The 19,595-nt window shown below is 38.3% G+C and overlaps 1 protein-coding gene across 1 annotated transcript in view; it reads left to right on the top strand.

Moving 5' to 3' along the window:
* Positions 1–18,246, top strand: part of LOC6035057 (transmembrane protein 245) — a 31,191-nt gene extending 12,945 nt beyond the window's left edge. The window contains 6 exon segments of the mRNA XM_001845242.2: positions 3,515–3,766; positions 3,834–4,012; positions 4,067–4,467; positions 4,529–4,690; positions 4,788–4,835; positions 18,075–18,246. Of these exon segments, the coding sequence (XP_001845294.2) occupies positions 3,515–3,766; positions 3,834–4,012; positions 4,067–4,467; positions 4,529–4,690; positions 4,788–4,835; positions 18,075–18,171 (1,139 nt within the window). The 3' untranslated portion in view covers positions 18,172–18,246.
* Positions 18,247–19,595: the final 1,349 nt, after the last annotated feature.

Raw genomic sequence — 19,595 nt, 5'->3', positions numbered from 1 at the left:
CTGTGATTTAAACATAAGATTTTCAGTATTATTTTAACAATTTTTCACGTTCCGCGACATTTGCGTGAAAATTGGTGTTGTGAAATTGAGGTCCCCGTGAAATGTGCAATTTTCGAGCGTGAAAAATCACTAAGCCTACTCATAAGCTGTGAACCGCGGGTACTACGTTGAACCGTATCGGCTCGCCCCTTGTATGACAACTCAACCTGGCAGCGCTGGCTTTTTCGATACCGTTTTGTGCTGATTTACGCGCGCTGTTTTTGTTTTGTGCGGCAATCAATGCAGCAAATAAATCTGTTCAACAGATTGCCCACGACCTCACCGCCGGATGATTGAAATCATCTCAAATCCGGTCAACTCGGTGGTCCCGATTTCCTGCGACATTCTAAACAAGGCCGGAGTTTTGGACACTAGGTGCATGTTTGGCATATCCACGCTTGAAATTATCTGTGCCAACACGTTCATCGGTGAGGGTGTCGACTTCGACGAGTCAACATTCCGGTCATCGGTGGTTACTCCGGCGAGACCATCATCGCAGTGCATCCCAGCGCTTCCCTAGAACAAGATTGCCGCCCTGACGGAACGCATTCAAGAGGTCCTCAAAGCCAGGGTCGGTGCCGGAGCCCGATCTGCTCTCACCCTGGCCCAAAGCCACTTCCTTCTTAAGCTGCTTCTGCTGGGCAAGACCAGTCTCGAGAAGAGCCTTGGTCTGTCCAAGGTGAATGACTACGAACAGGAGCTGCTGAAGAATGCCATTCCGAAGCTAATGAAAAACATCCAGAATGGCGAGGAGTTTGACATGAACAAAAAAAACTAGGTTTAGTTGAAAATGTGTGTAACCAATTTATTGAATATAAATATTCAAGTGCATGATAAAAAGTATCCGCGACGTTATTGCTGGAATTCGGAATGCCAAGTTGGCAGTTCAGGGCAAAGATTTTGGCCGTGTGGAGGTTTTTGAAGTTTGTGCAGTACATCAAGGCCCAGATGGCGTCTGCAAGGGCTTTCTTGCCCTTCAGGGTGACGATTTCGAGTTGGAGGAGATCGGTTTTCCCCGGTGATATCAAACGGAGGCGGCCCGCGTCTTGACTCTAGATACGCCGACTTTGCTTGGCAAACCCGACGGTGTTCACGTGGTCATTTTCGGAGAGGGTGATGATTAACAGCCAGAAATGATCTCGATCGGAACCTGCTTCTTGCTCTCGATTGTGAGGCCCTTGTGTCCGTTCAAACCCCGGAATGGTCTTCATGCGTAGACGCTTCCACCTTTCAGCAGACACGTGGAATGTGAATCGCTAGAAATTCGGTCGCCCTCGGGAACTCACTTGGGATCCCCTCCGGACGATGGCTCATTCTAGCAATCACCGTCCTCATCCGGAACTTGTTCTGTTTAAAGCGGTATACGCACTTCGGATGGAACCGGTCAAGAAAAAAATCTAATGAGCAGCAGCGGCAGCGCAAGCAAGTCAGAGAGGGTGAAGAAAAGCCCCAAGAAATAGCTCTCTCTCCTTTGTTCTGCTGTTCTTAAAGCTGTTTCTTGACCCCTTTCCTTCCGATCTGCATACTAGTCTTAAATCAAAACAAAAACACAAACAATAACATTCCGTGAAATGTCATGTAAAAGTAAGAGCTGCCATTTGATGACGTTTCGATCTGTCATTTTTTTGACAGTGAACCGGCCGTGCCGAGGGGTCATAGTTTAGAGCCCACTGTGTAGTCTTTTATTAGGGAGCGTTCTTTTATTACGTAACGCGAAAAATCGGACTTTTAGACCCCCTCCCCCCCCCCTCGTAACAAAATTTCCATACAAATTTTAAAAATTTTGTATGGAGCGTAACACGGCCTCCGACCCCCCCTCCCCCCCCTACTGCGTTACGTAATAAAAGAACGCTCCCTTAGACTATTGGTACGTTCGTTTGATGGATAGTTCCACACTGAGTGTCGCACTCAGAGCTGTGTTGCAAATCCTCCTGTAGCGTCATCAAAGTAGGCCGCTCAGGCTAGCTAACCCATAAATAAAACAATTTGTTCGATTTTTAACACTTTCTATTGACCACCATCGAACAAGGAGTGTGTGTGTGTGCCTAGTCGTGCTCTACAAAATGTCGTGTTCTTCAGCCCTTGGGCCTCATTTTTCGTGCACACAATACTCACGACCCGTTTTGCCCCAGTCTCCCACGAGCTTGGCGGATTCCCTCGCCGAGCGGTTCGCAGCTGGACGGATTCTCCGGCACGTACTTCGCCAGAACGAGGGGGGGGGGGGGGGAATCTTCCACCGTTAGCCTTCCGGTTGTTCCCAACGCACCTTTTCCTCTTCCCGGCGCCAATCCCCGTGCCGAGTTCCTTCTGCTCTTCGTCGCGCGTGTTCGAGGAAATTCCAGCCGATGCCGTTTCGTTCTCTGTCGGTTTTCCCCGGTCGTGAACCACCAGGTGGATCTTCTGCCGCCACCCGTCGACGCGCCAACTCCATCGCCTTCGTGGCGCCTTCGCTTGGGCTGCTCGACTCGGTCTCCCTTCGATCCACAGCGCGGCCGCTACGGCCATCGGCCCTCGTCCGGGTTCCGGACAAAACGTCCCGCGTGACTTTCTCCTTCAATAGCTGAACAACTTCTCCCCCCGCTGCACTTTTTTCTTGCGGTTCACCCCACAAAATCTCTTTTCTCCCTCTCTCCCGGAAATCTTCCTTTCTTCTCGCAAGAACTGTCAAATTGTTCGTCGTGCAGTAGTTTTGCATGCCTGCTTTGTTTTCAACCAAGTGGGGTACGTTCTTAGGTACTAATTTTCTCATTCGATAGGGTGTTCCAACTTTTAACAATTAAATACACATCAATTTTTCTTTAATTAATCCAAACGTTACAGCTGTCAAAGTGTTTCTTTGAAGAAACTCGCGCTAGTTCCGCACGAGTTTCGCCGCCATCTTGGAACTGAAACTCTAGTGCCGCACTCGATATTTTTTCAGTTTCATGCGAGTTCCATGCACACTGAAAAAGAATGTTCGTTTGAACCAAAACTGGCACCGACGAGTGTGGCACTCAGTGCCGCACTGGCTGTTCAAACGAACGTACCATATGATCCGACGCTCCGTTTTGAACCGATTCGCGTTCGAACAAAACCGACGATTTTTTTATATATATAGAATAGATGGCCATAATCATGGGAAAATTTTGCCGCGACATTCTTTTGGCCATGGAATGTGGTCTTCACATCAAAAATTAAATAAAAGTTAATATAGAGAGCTGATTTTTTAAATTATTGATAAACCCCCAAGGAAACCTAGAATTTGTACGAAATTTTGCTAAGAGTGCATTACGAAATATTTTATTATGTTTAATCGCATTCCAAAGGTCATCAGTTCGAGCCCTGGGGTGGAAGGTTCCTTGGAGTAGAAAGAGGTTTAGAGACCTGGGGGTTGTTAAAGCGGATGGTTTGATTTTGAACGCTGTCCGCGAAATTGTGAAAATTCATCAACCTTGCGCCTAACCTTACCAACCCTCTGGCTCATCACGCTTTTCAGACATGCAATCGATGGACGACATCCTGGACAACGCGTACAAGTACGGCCGGTCCCACATCGAGCAGTACGTGGACGACATCTTCAACGATACCGATCCGACGCAGGCCAAGAAGCTCAAGTGCCAGATCCTGAGTGTGTGGGACCGAATCATCCAGAGCTGGATGGACCGCAACAACGGGGACGGGCTGGTCGGGCCCCGCGTCACCAGCCAGTCGATTCAGGCGACGATCGACGAGATCTTTATCAATCCGAGTTGGTTTCGTTTCTCTTTTGAGGTCTTTTAAAAGGGAAATTTTTAATCTTGATTAATAAATTTCAGTTACGAAAGCGGGAATAATCGGCTTCGTGAAGAGCAACATTGGGATGTTGCTTGAGGTGGCTGATTCCCTTTGGATGTTGTTGCGTACGAACCTGACGCTGCTGGCTTCAGCAATTGGGACGTTAGTGTCCGTAATCTTGGGCGGAGGACACGCCGTGCTGAAATTTTTGTTCCACACGGTAAGAAAATAGTTTTCAAAATAGAGATTTCTTCAACATTCCACTCTTTCGCAGATAATCTTCTTCACGACGCTGTTCTACCTGCTGCAGAGCAGCCAGGACCGGTACGCCCCGACCGGCATCACCATCAACAACTCGTGGGGCCCGCGCATCATCCAAGCCCTCGAGGACTCCATCTCGAGCGTGGTCGTGGCCACCCTCAAGCTGGCCCTGTTCCACGGTCTGTTCACCTGGCTAACGCACACCATAGTGGGTGCGCACATCGTGTACCTGCCAGCCGTCCTAGCCTCGATTCTGGCCGCCGCCCCCTTCCTCGAAACGTACTGGTGCAGCGTTCCGGCCTTCCTGGATCTGTGGCTGTCGCAGGATCGCTTCTGGCTTGGGGCGTTCCTGGTGCTGGTCCACTTCATCGTTCCGTCCAACTTTAACCCGATCATCCACTCGGAGATCAAGGGGTGAGTCAACGAGTTCTATCAAGTCTTTCAAGTCATCAACCTGATTCTTCTTATCTTCCAGCGGTGGCCACCCCTACCTGACCGGTCTCTCAATCGCCGGTGGAATGTACCTGTTTGGGCTGGAAGGTGCCCTGCTGGGACCGCTGCTGCTCTGCCTCCTAGTTGTACTCTTCGAGGTCACCATGAGTGCAATCCGCGACTCGCCGATTACGCCCCAGACGCGGTAAGTTTACCCCGCTCAGATTCATGTTCAAGTTAAATCTCGGTGTTTGATGTCGTCGGTTCATGTGGTTGTTCCATTTTCATCTACTCCCATCCAGCAAGTCCAGCTTGGACACCAACAACGAGCTTTACTCACCAGCGACGACGTAAGTTGGGCTTTGGTTTTGTCATGCTGCTTTTTTATGGATAGTTTTTTTAGAGGTGCTCCCTAGTGTGTAGATTGTAGCTTTGGGTTCGGTATGAGATACCGAATCGACAGGTTGTAACATGACTAACAAGACATTTAAATGATAGCCGAAGGCTTTCGCTTCACTAACATCACATTTTTAGAAGTGTTTTCATAATCGATAACGATAACAAGATATAAGACAAAACTTACACGTTCTCAAGCTCACTGAGGAAAGGCTTTATAGTCAAGGCACGAAATCAAAAAGGTGCTTATTTTCCGTGTTTATCCTCATTTTTATCCACATTTTTAGGCGTTACGAATGGTGCACGTCCGAAACGTCAAAATTATGCAATGCTACCAATATAAAAAAAAGTGTGACTGTCATACCATGGCACTGCTACAAGTCAGCTTTTGATGGATCTAGACCAGAGGGATGTTAATGCACTATGGTACATTGGGTGGCCAAGTTTCAAAAAAGTGACCTTCTCCAAATATTTTTTGGTATTTGGTATTTTTTGGAAAGTAAACATTCTAACTAAGAATAATCCAAATTTTCAAAGCTCTAAGTTTGTTCATTACGGAGATACGCAAGCTGAAAGTCAAAAACTGGAGTAAAAAACTAGCGTTTTTCGTAAAAAAGGCTGATTGTTTAATTTTAACATAGCTCAGCCATTTTAAATGTTTTATTAGGACAAATATACATCGTTGGAAAGGTAATGAGATAAGCTTTGAAACTATTAATAGATAAAATATTGTTTCCAAACCAAAAACTGAAGTTTTCATCGTATAACTGGAGCATTTTTTTGACAAAACATATTTTTTTATGTTTTTTAATCGAGTACTTTTTTTGCTAACCGATGCTAAACATGAAACTAAGATCACTTGAAAGATTGGATTATAATCTAACATTGCTGAAATTTCCAGCCTGCGATTTTTTGCGTTTTCGGAGATATGCCATTTTGAACATTAACGTTTTATCAAAATTTGCTGCAATCTACATATGCGCCCGTTTATTTCACTTGCTTTGCGACCTACTTCGTGGGCATCGGCGCTTCAAAAATCAATACCTGGTATCAAGAAGTTCGAAATTACTTTATTGGAATTTTCTGTTGCCTACATTTAAAATTGAGTACCTTAGTCAAAATAAGGTATTCGTACCGAAGTTTCTCAAGCGAAACTGGAGAATCTCAGTTTGATACCGGAAAAAGTATTCATCAAAATGTTGACTTAGCATGATGAATTTCTGCGATCAATCCATGAAACTGATCCACATTTAAGTTCTATGTTGGTTAGTACAAAACATCATAAAAGTACCTTTAACATATCCTGAAGCTGTCACAAACTCTATAATCAAATGAATTTTAAGAATATGGTTTGTATTTTATCGTTTTACTTCATAATTAATATTTTGAATAAAATTATTTTTTCTGTTATTTGATTTAACAATTAAAATTTTCGCAATTTATGCCCGTAAGGGTGGGGGGGGGTCTCAAGTTATATGGCATGGACTCACAAAAAGAAACACACAGCAGTAAAGAATAAATATTTGACTTAAAATGAATTTATTACGCTTAACAACATTTTGTTGGAGGGAAGGAGGAGAGGGGGGGGGGTGAAAGAAAGAGGAGGGAGGGGTTGTGTCCTTAAAGTAGGGGTGTATTAGCTTATCCATAATTTAATAATGTAAACTTGCAATACAATATATATGCAATTCTGTTGCACTTGCAAATGTATGAAAAGACTATTTATTATAAACAATCAACTATTGAAAAACATGAAAAGTCATAAAAATCGACGTATATCATTTCAATACCATACAATTACCCAAATTTGTATGAAAAAACATTTAAAAAGCAAAAAAATAATTTGGCCGCCTGTTTGTATGGAGATGGCCCATAGTGTAATGGCGGCCATTTTGGGGGATGAGTTTTATATCGCGCGTAAACTACGCACAGATAAAACAATAATACATACATTTTTATTTATATTTTTTTTAAATATTATGAATTCTGAATGACTGCAGTAAAAGTCAAATTACGCAGTAGTTAAGTTAAACGTTCCATGTGATAAAAGTACTGAACTCGAGTGGAATAGAATGGGTAGAATGTGGTATCCATTTTTGGATATTTCACGTAAAACATACTGAAAAATCATAGATTTTTTTGCTTTGGCCAAAGACCTTCGATTAAGCAAACATTGTTTTAATTTTATCTGTAAGTGTTTGTTTATGTTTATGTATATGAAATGTCACCAAACCCAACTAAGTACCTTTCTTTTGAAACGTGGCGAGCTTCAAATTTAAGCAACCGTTCCGGACAAGAGTTTTTTTTTAAATGTGTTTTTTGCGTAAAATCGTGAATAAAATGAGCACTTTTGATCTGGATCCTGCTAAAAGCAGTTTTTGTGTTTGATGTGTGACCTTGTGTTATAAACAACTCTTCCACACTAATTAACACGCTCAAGTGCTAACATTTTGAGTTACAGTCTACTCTCTGGCTGTCAATCTTCTCGATAGCAATATTTCTCCAGCTGTCAAAAAAAAATCAGTCCCTTCAAGAAGCATGCTTCTATTTTTCGAGCTATAATTTGATACCTCCCGCTCTCGACGGTTTCTTCAATATCGACAACGAGATAGTAGACCCAGCTGTTCTTAAGGGCTAGTACGCAGATCGGAAGGAAAGGGGTCAAGAAACAGCTTTACGAACAGCAGAACAAAGGAGAGGGAACGATTTCTTGGGGCTTTTCTTCACCCTCTCTGGCTTGCTTTCGCTGCCACTGCTGCCCATTTGATTTTTTTCTTGACCGGTTCCTTTCGAAGTCCGTATACCGCTTAAATGGCGAAAACGTCAACAAAAATAGCGGAAATTTAAAACATATCAACATATTTAGTTTTTCTTTATTTTTTTTTTACTAAACTTGACTAGCATATGAAAATTTAAAAAAAAAATTAAAAATGATTAAATAGATTTAAGACGGTTTTAAATTTTAGCCATCAAGGAATTAGTCTCTTTTATTGCGCCTTGCAGCAATTTCTAGAGTTTTGTGTCAATCGTGCTAGGCCTAGATTTTTTCATCACACTGCCTTGCATGACTGAGAACTGTCAACTTTGCGCACTTTGCACCTCAGTAGAGTGCTGCGGGATTATTTTCATCACAGTTGGCAAACTAAATTTCTATCACACCATCAAAACAAAACAAGAGCAATGCATCGACTTCTGACCCCAATCTAGTCACCAAGCTGTGGTGGCCGAGGCAGTTAAGTCATTGAGATGGTCTGTTAAAGGTTCTTGGCTCGATTCTAGAAGTTGGAACTTTTGAGATTACTTTTATTTTTTTATATTTTTTTCTAGAAAGGCTCAATTGATGCCATATTCAACCTTTGGCCTGAACATTCAATTACCGGAAGTTATTAAAATTTGAATTCTGATCGTTTCGTAAATTGTCTAAATGAATTTAATTACCTAGACAGTTTTAAATGTTTTATAAAGATCATATAATGTACTGAAGAAGAACCGTTTATATTTTAATGTCCAATTTTGTGCCAATCTATGGAATACTTTCAGTAGACTTAATGATTTTGCCAACAGGAATTTATTCATTCTCCTTTTATTTTTCCGATTTAAATACATATTTTCCTGTAACCGTTGGTCATAATCCATGACGAACTACATTTAACTCTTCACATCAGTATACTGCAGTAGTGAGGGGACTTCTCCAACCTGGTATCATAATGGATAAGACGTGATCCTCGGTGTGTTGATCATCAATGACCGCACAAAAGATGGAACCCGGAGATTTCGCGAGCGCGCGTCCGTTTCGGTTTTATCGGCCTGGACAGTGTAAGTCCTGTATGGCATTTGCCTACATCCAACCGTTATAAGTAGGGTTAGTGAAATTTCACGATTTCGCGGACAGCGTGAAATCCGTGAAATTTGGCTTTTTCCGCGAAATCCCGCGAATTTTTTTGTTTGTGTGAAACTGTACGATTTTTCTCAAAATGATTTACCAAACTCATATAAGAATAAAAATAATCTTATGAAATACTATAGAATTAAGCGAGTGAATACCTTTGTTTTTACTAACATAGGGTTAGTGATTTTTGACGATCTCGTGGACGGCGTAAAATTCGTGAAATTTATCAATTTTCTCAAATAATTTTTTTTCTTCAAAATATCAACATAATAAATATTTCATCAAAACAGACAAGTTAAGTTAAGTCTATCAGTTTACAATTGAAAAACTTGATATGAACCATTTGAAGAATTGTTCCAATTTTGAAATATTTTTTTTTTAAACTTACTAAGTTTAGTAATTTGTAATTTATTGAAAACGATAGCCTGGTAGTATAACACTTTGTATCAGATTAAGGAAGGACGTTGTGATGGTTAGTTTAGGTTAGTTTAGTAACATTTTCATTCGCTATAATACAAATTTTACTGCTATTTTATTTGAAAGGTATAGTTTCATAAGAAATTAAAAAAATCAAGCTTTGTTTTATTCAAATGAAAATGAAGGGTATTTTTATCTTTGAAATCAACTTTTTTAAACATTTCAGATTTTTCTGAGTCTTGTTTTATTTTAACGATATTTGATTATTTAGGTGGATAATTCCCGTGAAAGTTTAAAAAGTTCTACTTTCTGTTTTTGTTTTCATTTTGATTTTTTTTTCAATTCAATTTGGTTTTATTTGTGAATAATCAAGATACAATAAGTTCTTTTGCAATTCATAACAGAGTTTTGGAGTTTCTTTCAGCTGTGTGTTGCATCATAATCCATTTTGGAACAATTATTTCAATAACTAAAGCACTAACAAGAGCACGTAAAATTAAAAAAAAAAAAGCTTGCTAAAATTTCATTTTGAATAAAAATTTTGTTTTCGTTACAAATATTTTATTTTTGCATATTGATTTAAAATTTAAATTTGAATAGGGAGATGATAACCTTTAACATTATTTTTAATGTGCTAAATGTCGCAAAAATTCAAATTATTTAACTCATTTTGGCTGGACAAGATTATTAAATCTTGCTTTGATATATGAAAATCAATAAAATGAAGCAAATCGGGGAAATTTTTAAGCTTTATTAGCCAATGAAAAAATTAAAAAAAGCAGTTCAATAAATGAGAATACGCATGCCCTGTTTCAAAATATGTATAGAGCCCATCCAAAAACGAGTTGGCAAATTTTGTGACACTTTTTTTTGTGGCTCAAATTTTTTGAAATTGTATTTAGTTTATTTCAATAATATATAATGAGAAATGCTGGCAGTGCGTGGCCGAATGGTTACGCTGTCCGCTTTGTAAGCGGATGTTTCTGGGTTCGATTCCCATCTGCTGCAACCTTCCATCGGATGAGGAAGTAAAATGTCGGTCCCGGCCTTGGTTGTTGGGCCGTTAAGTCATTCCAGGTGTAGGAGTCGTCTCCATGTCATAACTGCCCATGTTCGCATAAATGTCCCATATGCAAAAACAGCAAGCTGAGAAAAACGCATTTAAAGTTTGTGCCATACATAAGGCTACGTGTTAAATTCTCGCGAAAAACTGGATTTCCTCCTGATTTCTTGAACAAAGTACTGGATGTTATAGGCCCTTTCGAAAGAGCACACAATTTTGAACCAAACTGCATCAATAACTCGAAATAGATGAAAATGCATATGGGACATTTATGCGATCAGGGGCAGATAAGTACAAACAACACACCAAACCAAGCCTACTCCGGTGGAATCGCTGGCGGCGGTTGGACTCGCAATCCAAAGGTCGTCAGTTCAAACACTGGGGTGGAAGGTTCCTTGGAGTAAAAAGAGGTTTGGGTGCTCTCCCCATTCAAGCCTTCGGACTTCTAGGTTCGAGCAGAAACTTGCAATAGAGACCACAAAAGACCCGGGGGTCGTTAATGTGGATGGTTTGATTTTTTTTTGATAATGAGAAATAAAAAGCAGTTTCTGTGATTTAAACATAAGATTTTCAGTATTATTTTAACAATTTTTCACGTTCCGCGACATTTGCGTGAAAATTGGTGTTGTGAAATTGAGGTCCCCGTGAAATGTGCAATTTTCGAGCGTGAAAAATCACTAAGCCTAGTTATAAGAGCACCTCATGGCGCCGTCAACGTCAAGGACGAATACCCAGAAGCCACTCGCCTCCAACGCCAAGGAGGGCACGCCCGCCCTCTCAGCACGCTCGGATCAGACGCTGGGGCTGCCGATTCAACAAGGAAGGAAGATTTCTGCGTGAAACGAATTCAACAGCTGGTCGTCCATCCACATCCGGCACGGAAGTCTAAGCCGAAGACAGCCTCAAGGCCGCAGTTTAGAAGCTACATCCGGCAACAAAGACTGGAGATCGCAGCTGGGAAAACCCGCCATCGCCAAAGCTAAAAAGCCAAGAAAGTGAAGTTTTTTGAGTGTTCAACTATTCCACACACTTAAGTCCCACAAAACTGTCTTGCACTTCCAATGAATCTGTTCCGTTCCTCTTCAGATTGGGTCCTGAAACACAATGGATGAGTAGAATTTTCGTAACATGGCCCGACATTCCAAAAATAGAAATCAAAACATAAACAGTTTACATACCTTGACAACCCTTGGAAACGACACATCTGTGATGAAAAATCACTGTGATAAAAAGTTACTGTGATGAAAATAACTGCGCAAGACTCTAGTAAAGTGCAAAATGCGCAATAATTAGAGGGATTTTTTTTCTAAACTGAATTTTTCATTGAAATAAAGTTGAAGAAATAAATATAAAAAATACACAAAATTAAAAAGTAAATCTTTTTTTTTTTGCATGTTTCCATCGATATTAAGTTATTTCAAGCTGTTCTAGGGGGAAAGCATTCATTGAAAATTAATAATTCAAAAAGTCAATATTTAAAATCAAATCTTATGTATTTTGAGATTTTATTTTGTTTGATGTTTATAAATGTATTTTTAAGTTTATAGTTTAAAAAAAGTGTCTAGAAATTATGTTCGATGGTAAATGTTCTCTTTTTCATTAACAGTTTTCACAATCATTTTTTGTGTGAACAATTCTTATCATTTGAGGTTTGGAATAGTCGGAAATTCGCAAATGACAAGTGGCTACCCTGAACATAGCAATTTGAAAACGGGCTCAAAATCAATGAAAAACGGTTTTAAAAACATTAGAAAAGCGCACGACATTTTACTATCTTCGTCGATTATGTGTAAATTTGTGATATTAACAACTCTTCACAACTTAGTAGGCCGCTGAAATGCTAACATTTTGAAATATTACCAACAAAATGCTTTTCTCGACATTTGTTTTTTATTCTGCAAAAAAATGATTTTCAATGTTACAACATGAAACATTCATGAAGTTTTCCAATCTTTTCGAAAACAATATTTAGAATTTTTTTGAATCAAGACTAACATTTTAAAAGGGTCAAAAATTCAATATTACCACCATTAGTTACAGAGATATCGACATTGAAAAATGGTGGGTTGTTTGAGTAAGGCTTCAATTTTCATGTTTCTTTTTTTAAAGCAAATTTTCTGAACCTTAAATTTTTTTTTTGGAAATGGTTACTTATGGTCACTATTTTTAAAAATCGAAAACTGCTAATATTTCGTTAAAATCAAACTTTCGATGGCTATATCTTGAAAACGGAGCCCTTTGTCAAAATATCTGTGAAGTACTTTTCGATTGTAAATTCAATTTACTTAAAAAGTTGAGATCATTTTTTTGGCGTAAAATTTCGTTTTTTCAAAAATTACTATTTTTTCAAAAAAATTGAGCGAGTGGTGGCACTATAACCACGGCAAATAGTGTCCTGGGCATTTGTGGAAATACAGTGTCCCATCCTTGAGGGTCCCGGAGCACTAAAATTTCTTAGCATGGTGCTCCCAACGAATACAACCAAATCACGGAGCGTATGGTGGTGTGTCTCCACGCTTCTTCCTCCCCTGTAGATTCAGAACTGTATTGTTGTGTGTGTTCAAACAACACCCCGTGCTCAAACTCAATTCAATGCTACGAATCATCTCTGCGGTAAACTTTACGCAGTAGGCCTGGCCGGTTTAACGTTTTGTGATGTTGCAATGCATTCTAATGCAATGGCGCACTACAAATTTTAATAAATGACAAGAAGAGTGCTAGGCGTCATCTAATTTAAGGCACTCTCCAGGATCCCTACGAAAGATTGGCTGCGCTAGGGTCTGATTAGATTAGAAATCACTATTTTTTTTTTTTCAAAAAATCATAATTCGGCGTCAGATTTTTTGACCATATTTCTCTATGGCTCAAAAGTTGCGGGTTTTTGTCCCCGAAAATATATCAAAAAATCTCGAAAATAATATATTTTCGTATGGGCAGCTACCAAATTTGTATGGAGACTTGTATGGGTGAACCAATGACTAGGGCGTCCAATTTTCTCGGGTATTGAATTTCCCGGGAAACGGTAAAAATATTTTCTGAATCCCGGGAAATTTTTGAAAGTGTCCCAAAATCAATGTTTTTGTTTTATATGTTGTTGTTTTTATGCTTAAAATCAAAGAATTAGCTCAATACTATCAGTTGGTGATAATCTACCATCAACAGTTTTTAGACATCTTTAAAGAAATTAAAAATGATTTAATTTTTGTTCTTTGTTTTGCTTTGGTTTTTAAATGAAATTTATCAAATAAACCAATGTGATTTAAATTAAATAAGTCTTTTTAAAATGTATTTAATTCATTTTAATATATTTGATATAACTTGAAAAAGTTTTAAAAATTTCTTTAAAATTAAAAAAAAAAGCCGCGACACCAAATAAAGTGATATCAGTTAATAAAAAAATTTAGATAAATTAAGAATTGCATGTTTTATTTAAAACATATTTTACAAATTATCTTTAAATCACTACTAAGTTTGAACATGTATAGTATACAAATCGAAACATTTTCAAAATGCTTGGACAGTTGTATTACTTTGTTACATTAGTCTTGATTTTCCCCAGGCGGCGGTGTTTAATGAAAAATAGTTAAATATGATATTTTTTTTAAATTTAGAATAATTAGTACCCAGTCTTTGAAAAGAATATAAAATCAAACAGAACATATTTAAAGCACCAGGCAATTTTTGAATTTCTTAACTAAAATTTTAACAATTTTCCATAATGTGCCAAATTAATGCTGATATATGTCGAGTACAAATTTTGAATGCTTTATAATAATTATCGATTATTAAATATTCAAATGTTCATCTATATCTGGAATTTCCAGACCAAAATTAGTTTTTTTTTTCTCAATTTCGGGAATTCTCGGGATAAAATATGAAAAATGCCGATATTCAGGAATTCCCGGTTTTGGAAAAATCCCGGAAATTTCGTCCCTGGAATTCCCGGGATGGACGCACTACCAATGACACAAAACATTTTCTTTGATCATAGGGAAGGCCCCCACAAAGTTTGAGTAAAAATTTCAAAAATTTGATGCAAATTTTTTTGGGAGGAAAAAAGTTTTTGCGGTGATGTACACATTGGAATTCCGTAAAAGTTCAAAATATGTATAAACGAGCCCAAAAAGCAAAGCAATCCCGTATTTCTCTGAAATTTTGGTTAAGTGCACCGTTTTCAAATATCAGTCCAGACTCGATCATCCGCAGGCCTCGGAAAAACACACTTCGGATAATCGAATCACAATTTTTTTATTGTTGAGTTTCAGTATGACCCCTAAAATACGCGTAAGTGATTTAGAATGTTTAAATCCAAGATGGCGGCCGATAAGATGTTGACGAAATAAATAAAAAATAGCATTTTGCTGTTTAATAGGCAAACAACTATTTAAATTTGACTTAAGAGGCAGTATTTGTAAATATTGCTCGGTTTGTTCTAGAGGTCGTATCGAGGTGCTCCGATTTGGATGAAACTTTCAGCGTTTGTTTGTCTATACATGAGATGAACTTTTGCCAAATATGAGCCCTCTACGACAAAGGGAAGTAGGGTAAAACGGGCTTTGAAGTTTGAGGTCGAAAAAACATAAAAAATCTTAAAATTGCTCGCATTTCCGTAAAACTTCATCAATTCCAACTCTCTTAGATGCATTCGAAAGGTCTTTTGGAGCACTTTAAAATGTGCCATAGACATCCAGGATTGGTTCGACTTTTTCTCTTAGCTTTTGCAAATTACTGTCAAAAATGGTTTTTTTTAAAACCTTAATATCTTTTTGCAACAGCCTCCAACACCCATACTCTCATAGGTCAAAAGATAGGTAATTTCATGGACTATAAGCCTACGGTATTAACTTTTTGGCCAATTGCAGTTTTTCTCATAGTTTTTCTATTTTTCTAGAACAAACATTTTACAACGTTAGTTTTTGCCCTGTACTGCCGTTTTACGGCGATATGATGTATACGCCATTTTGGACATTTTCAATTTTATTGTACAGTCTGATAAAGAATCTTAAAAGCTACCTCCTGACGAAAGAATTTTTCAAAAAACTGCTCTGGGCCCATTTTATTAAGCAAACAAACAATGATGTATACGCCAATTTTACTCATCATGATGTATGTATACATTGAGAATTGATAGAAGTCAAATTCAATACTGTTTGAATGTTGATTTGAGGTTTTGGGACCAAATCAAGATTGGACAATATTTTATTACATTATTTCGATTTAATTCTTAAGGGAACGTCCATTAGGCATCATCCATAAAGTACGTCACGTTCTGAGGGAAGAGGGAGTTTTGAGAAAGCGTGACGTTGCGTGTTACAAGCATAGGGAAATCGTGACAAAGGGGGGTGGAGTAAATTTTGGCTGATTTTAATGTGACGTACTTAATGGATGACACCTTATCCACATCCACGTAGACACTTTTTTGAAAATTCTAGACCCACCCACCTCCCTTGCTGACAATTGTTCATGCAAAAAATGTGTTTATGGAGCATAAACAATCGCTAAGGGAGCGTTATTTTATTACGTAACGCAAAAAATCGGATTTTTAGACCCCCCCCCCTCGTAACAAAATTTCCATACAAATTTTAAAAATTTTGTATGGAGCGTAACACGGCCTCCGACCCCCTCCCTCAACTGCGTTACGTAATAAATGAACGCTCCTAATACCTCCCCCTTAAAGTATCCACGTGGACAATGCATTACGGGATCCACTCAGCTATCAAAATAGCTGGCACAAAAAAAAGCCAGCTTTGATCGAGCAATGTATACATACATCATTGGGCAGGAAAAGTAGTGATTTTTTATTGCTATTTTTACGGCCAAATGATGTTTGTGGTTTAAAAGAGAATAGGAAAAAACAAGAAATTTTGTAGGGGCCACATTTTTATTGTACTTTTTAACAGTTTCTACAGAGCAGACCTAAAATTAGTCTTTTTAAATTGAAAAAATGAACAAAAACAGAAAATCGTGTCTACAGCAAAATCACCTCAATGGCGTATACATCATATCGCCGTAAAACGGCAGTGTAGGCCAAGAAGACGGCACTTGTTGGTCTCAATTTTGTCATATTCGGAATACTTGGACAATTTCACGTTAGTTAGAAGTATTGAAGTTGTAAATTTGATTTAAAAAATAATGAAATAAAAAATTTTTGAAAAAAGAAATAGATCTTATTTAACCTATGATCAATACGTCAAATGCTGTATCAAGTAGGCGAAAACCTGTTTTACCCCTAATCCAACAAATTAAAATATTTATTTTGATTCATTCTAAATGGCAATTTTTCCAATCAAATATACAACTCCAATACTTCTAACTTACGTGAAATTGTCCAAGTATTCCGAATATGACAAAATTGAGACCAAAAAGTGCCGTCTTTTTGGCCTACAGGGCAAAAACTAACATTGTAAAATGTTTGTTCTAGAAAAATAGAAAAACTATGAGAAAAACTGCGATTGGCCAAAAAGTTAATACCGTAGGCTTATAGTCCATGAAATTACCTATCTTTTGACCTATGGGAGTATGGGTGTTGGAGGCTGTTGCAAAAAGATATTAAGGTTTTAAAAAAATCCATTTTTGACAGTAATTTGCAAAAGCTAAGAGAAAAAGTCGAACCAATCCTGGATGTCTATAGCACATTTTGAAGTGCTTCAAAAGACCTTTCGAATGCATCTAAGAGAGTTGGAATTGATGAAGTTTTACGGAAATGCGAGCAATTTTAAGATTTTTTATGTTTTTTCGACCTCAAACTTCAAGGCCCGTTTTACCCCACTTCCCTTTGTCGTAGAGGGCTCATATTTGGCAAAAGTTCATCTCATGTATAGACAAACAAACGCTGAAAGTTTCATCCAAATCGGAGCACCTCGATACGACCTGTTACACATTGGTGAAAAACTCGCTCTTAAGTGAGGTCGCAGAACTTAAATTTGATGTCAAAAAACAAGAATTCGAAAAAATCGTTTTTTTCGTGATTCGATTATCCGATGTCTCAAACAAACTTTTGAATACTCAAAACATCAGATAATCGAGGCTTTGGATAATCGGGTCTAGACCGTGTAATCATTTTTAGGTGTCAAACGAAAACTTTTTAAAAATTTGTTGCTGAGAAATGGAGAGATAAAAATTTCATTTTCCAATTTTCAAAGTAGAACGTGTGAACTGATGTTTTGTCTTTTATTTTGTTCGTTGTAGGTGGAAAACTTCATTGCCCATTTGTATCATTTGTTTAGTATTGTTCATCGTAGCTGCCGTAGTACTTCCATAGCCTGTTTCATTAGTCGATTCAAGTTGTCCCATTATTCTCGTTAATGGTCAAGGATCCCCAAACAAATAAAAATATACCGTTTAAATTTAACTTTACTGCAAAGAAATATTTTTTTCACAAACTATTTTTCTTCCGTTTATTACTCTTCTTTTTTTCCTCCTTTCTTTCGACAACAACAACACCATCAAAATCAAAAAAAAACTTGGTACTATTCTTCTATGTGTGTTTCTTGTGTGGGTACAACACTACTATTCAGTTTGTGTAAAGAGTGGCAAGCGTTCGTCCACGGGGAAGTAAGTAACGGCAGCGGCAGTGTTGCCAGTGGTGTGGTTTCTAGCTCCTCTCTCCCTAAACTAAAAAGTAGCTCGCCACTGAAACTCTCTAGAGCTCGTGACTCCTCCACACCTCACTAGAGTGCTAGAAAACTGAGAATGTGTAGGCATGAAAGTTGGATTTTTGGGATTTTTTTTTATTTTATTTTAGTTTTGTTGGTAGTTTGGTTCTTTTTGTTTTCTTTCATCTCATTTTTTTTTTGTTGAATTTTCATCACCATCCAAATCTAGCAAAACTCCCGCGAATTACCTAACCAGGACCAAGGATGGAAAGTTCCTCAACTCGCCGATCGTGCTAAATCATACCGGGGGAAGGCTTCTTCACTGAACGCAATTGCACCCAACTTTCTGTACATAACTGATATTTTTGAGATTTTTTATTTTACACTACCTGCTTAAATCACACAATTGCATACTAATTTAGAGACCAGAAAAGAAATCCACAGACTCTCTTCTTGAAAAAAAAAATGCCATCTGTTGGCCACTAGCGAAACTAACAGCAATTCGGCAGAGACACATTTGCTGGGCTAGAAAAATAGATGGCGTTGCACTTGTAACTAAAACCAGCTTGAACGTAATGGCCCCCACTATCTCTAGTTACTTGTCTCGTTCTAACCACAAACCAAACATCGTCTTGTCCCACCTCTCTCTTTTTTTTCAATTCCATGTCTGCGCTCGTTTCCGTCCATGTCCATGTGTGTGTGTTTGGTTCGTGTCTGTACTAAAACCCCGATATCCGAATCCACCCAACAACAAACAAAAAAAAGGACAAACTATCGCTACGGTACCTTCCCCGAGATGGTGGACACGTCCGGAGCGGGACTTCTAGGCTTTCCGCCAGCTCAACGGCATCATCCGTAGAGGACCTGCTGGGAGAGGAGTGAGGAGGAGAGCGCGGGTTTGTTTCTGCCAAAGTGGAATTGCTCGGACGGCTCCTTTTTCGTAATAGTTGTACGAAGGCTAATTGACTAATTTAGTGGTGCTTAAAGCGATTTGGACGAGCTTTCGCTGTAGTTGTAATCTATTGTTAAATGTTACCAAAATTATCGGATAATTAGTAGATGTAGGGCGAAAACACAGCACGGCGTGTTTTCTAGAACAAACTTTTCAGGAAAAAATAGTCATCACTACTTTCAAATGTGTCTTATAGGAAATTTTCTCAGCTTTCCAATGCTTCTAAGAGCGAAATGTTTCATCGGGAAATTTCTGAGATATCTATATTTTAATATTTTTGTTTTAAATTCCTTTATTATTTATTGGAAACTTTATACTAACGGTTCAGAAAACTTTTCAAATTATGTGTTTCATGTGTCATTTACTCATCAAAATGTGCAAAATAAGACAAGAAACAACATTGTAGAAGGTTGCAAACCACTGAACATTTTGAAAATTATGTTTTATCTGAGTTTTCGAATATATGAGCAACTCTCTACGAAATCGGCCGATTTCGACCATTTTTATTTTTTGTATTTTTGGATTTGACTCAAACTTTGTGGGGGCCTTCCCTATGACCAAATAAGTTATTTGGGGTCATTGGTTCACCCATACAAGTCTCCATACAATTTTGGCAGCTGTCCATACAAAAATGGTATGTAAATATTCAAACAGCTGTAACTTTTGAGTGAATTTTCTTATCAATTTGGTGTCTTGGGCAAAGTTGTAGGTATTGTTGAGGACTTTTGAGAAAAAATAGGTACACGGAAAAAAAGACTAGCATTTTAAATGGGCGTAATATTCAATGTTTGGCCCTTT

The sequence above is a fragment of the Culex quinquefasciatus genome, chromosome 1, assembly GCF_015732765.1.
Source record: "Culex quinquefasciatus strain JHB chromosome 1, VPISU_Cqui_1.0_pri_paternal, whole genome shotgun sequence".
NCBI classification, from domain to species: Eukaryota; Metazoa; Arthropoda; class Insecta; order Diptera; family Culicidae; genus Culex; species Culex quinquefasciatus.
The sequence above is the reverse complement of the archived record's forward strand: the minus strand, read 5'-3'. Positions and strand labels throughout refer to the sequence as shown.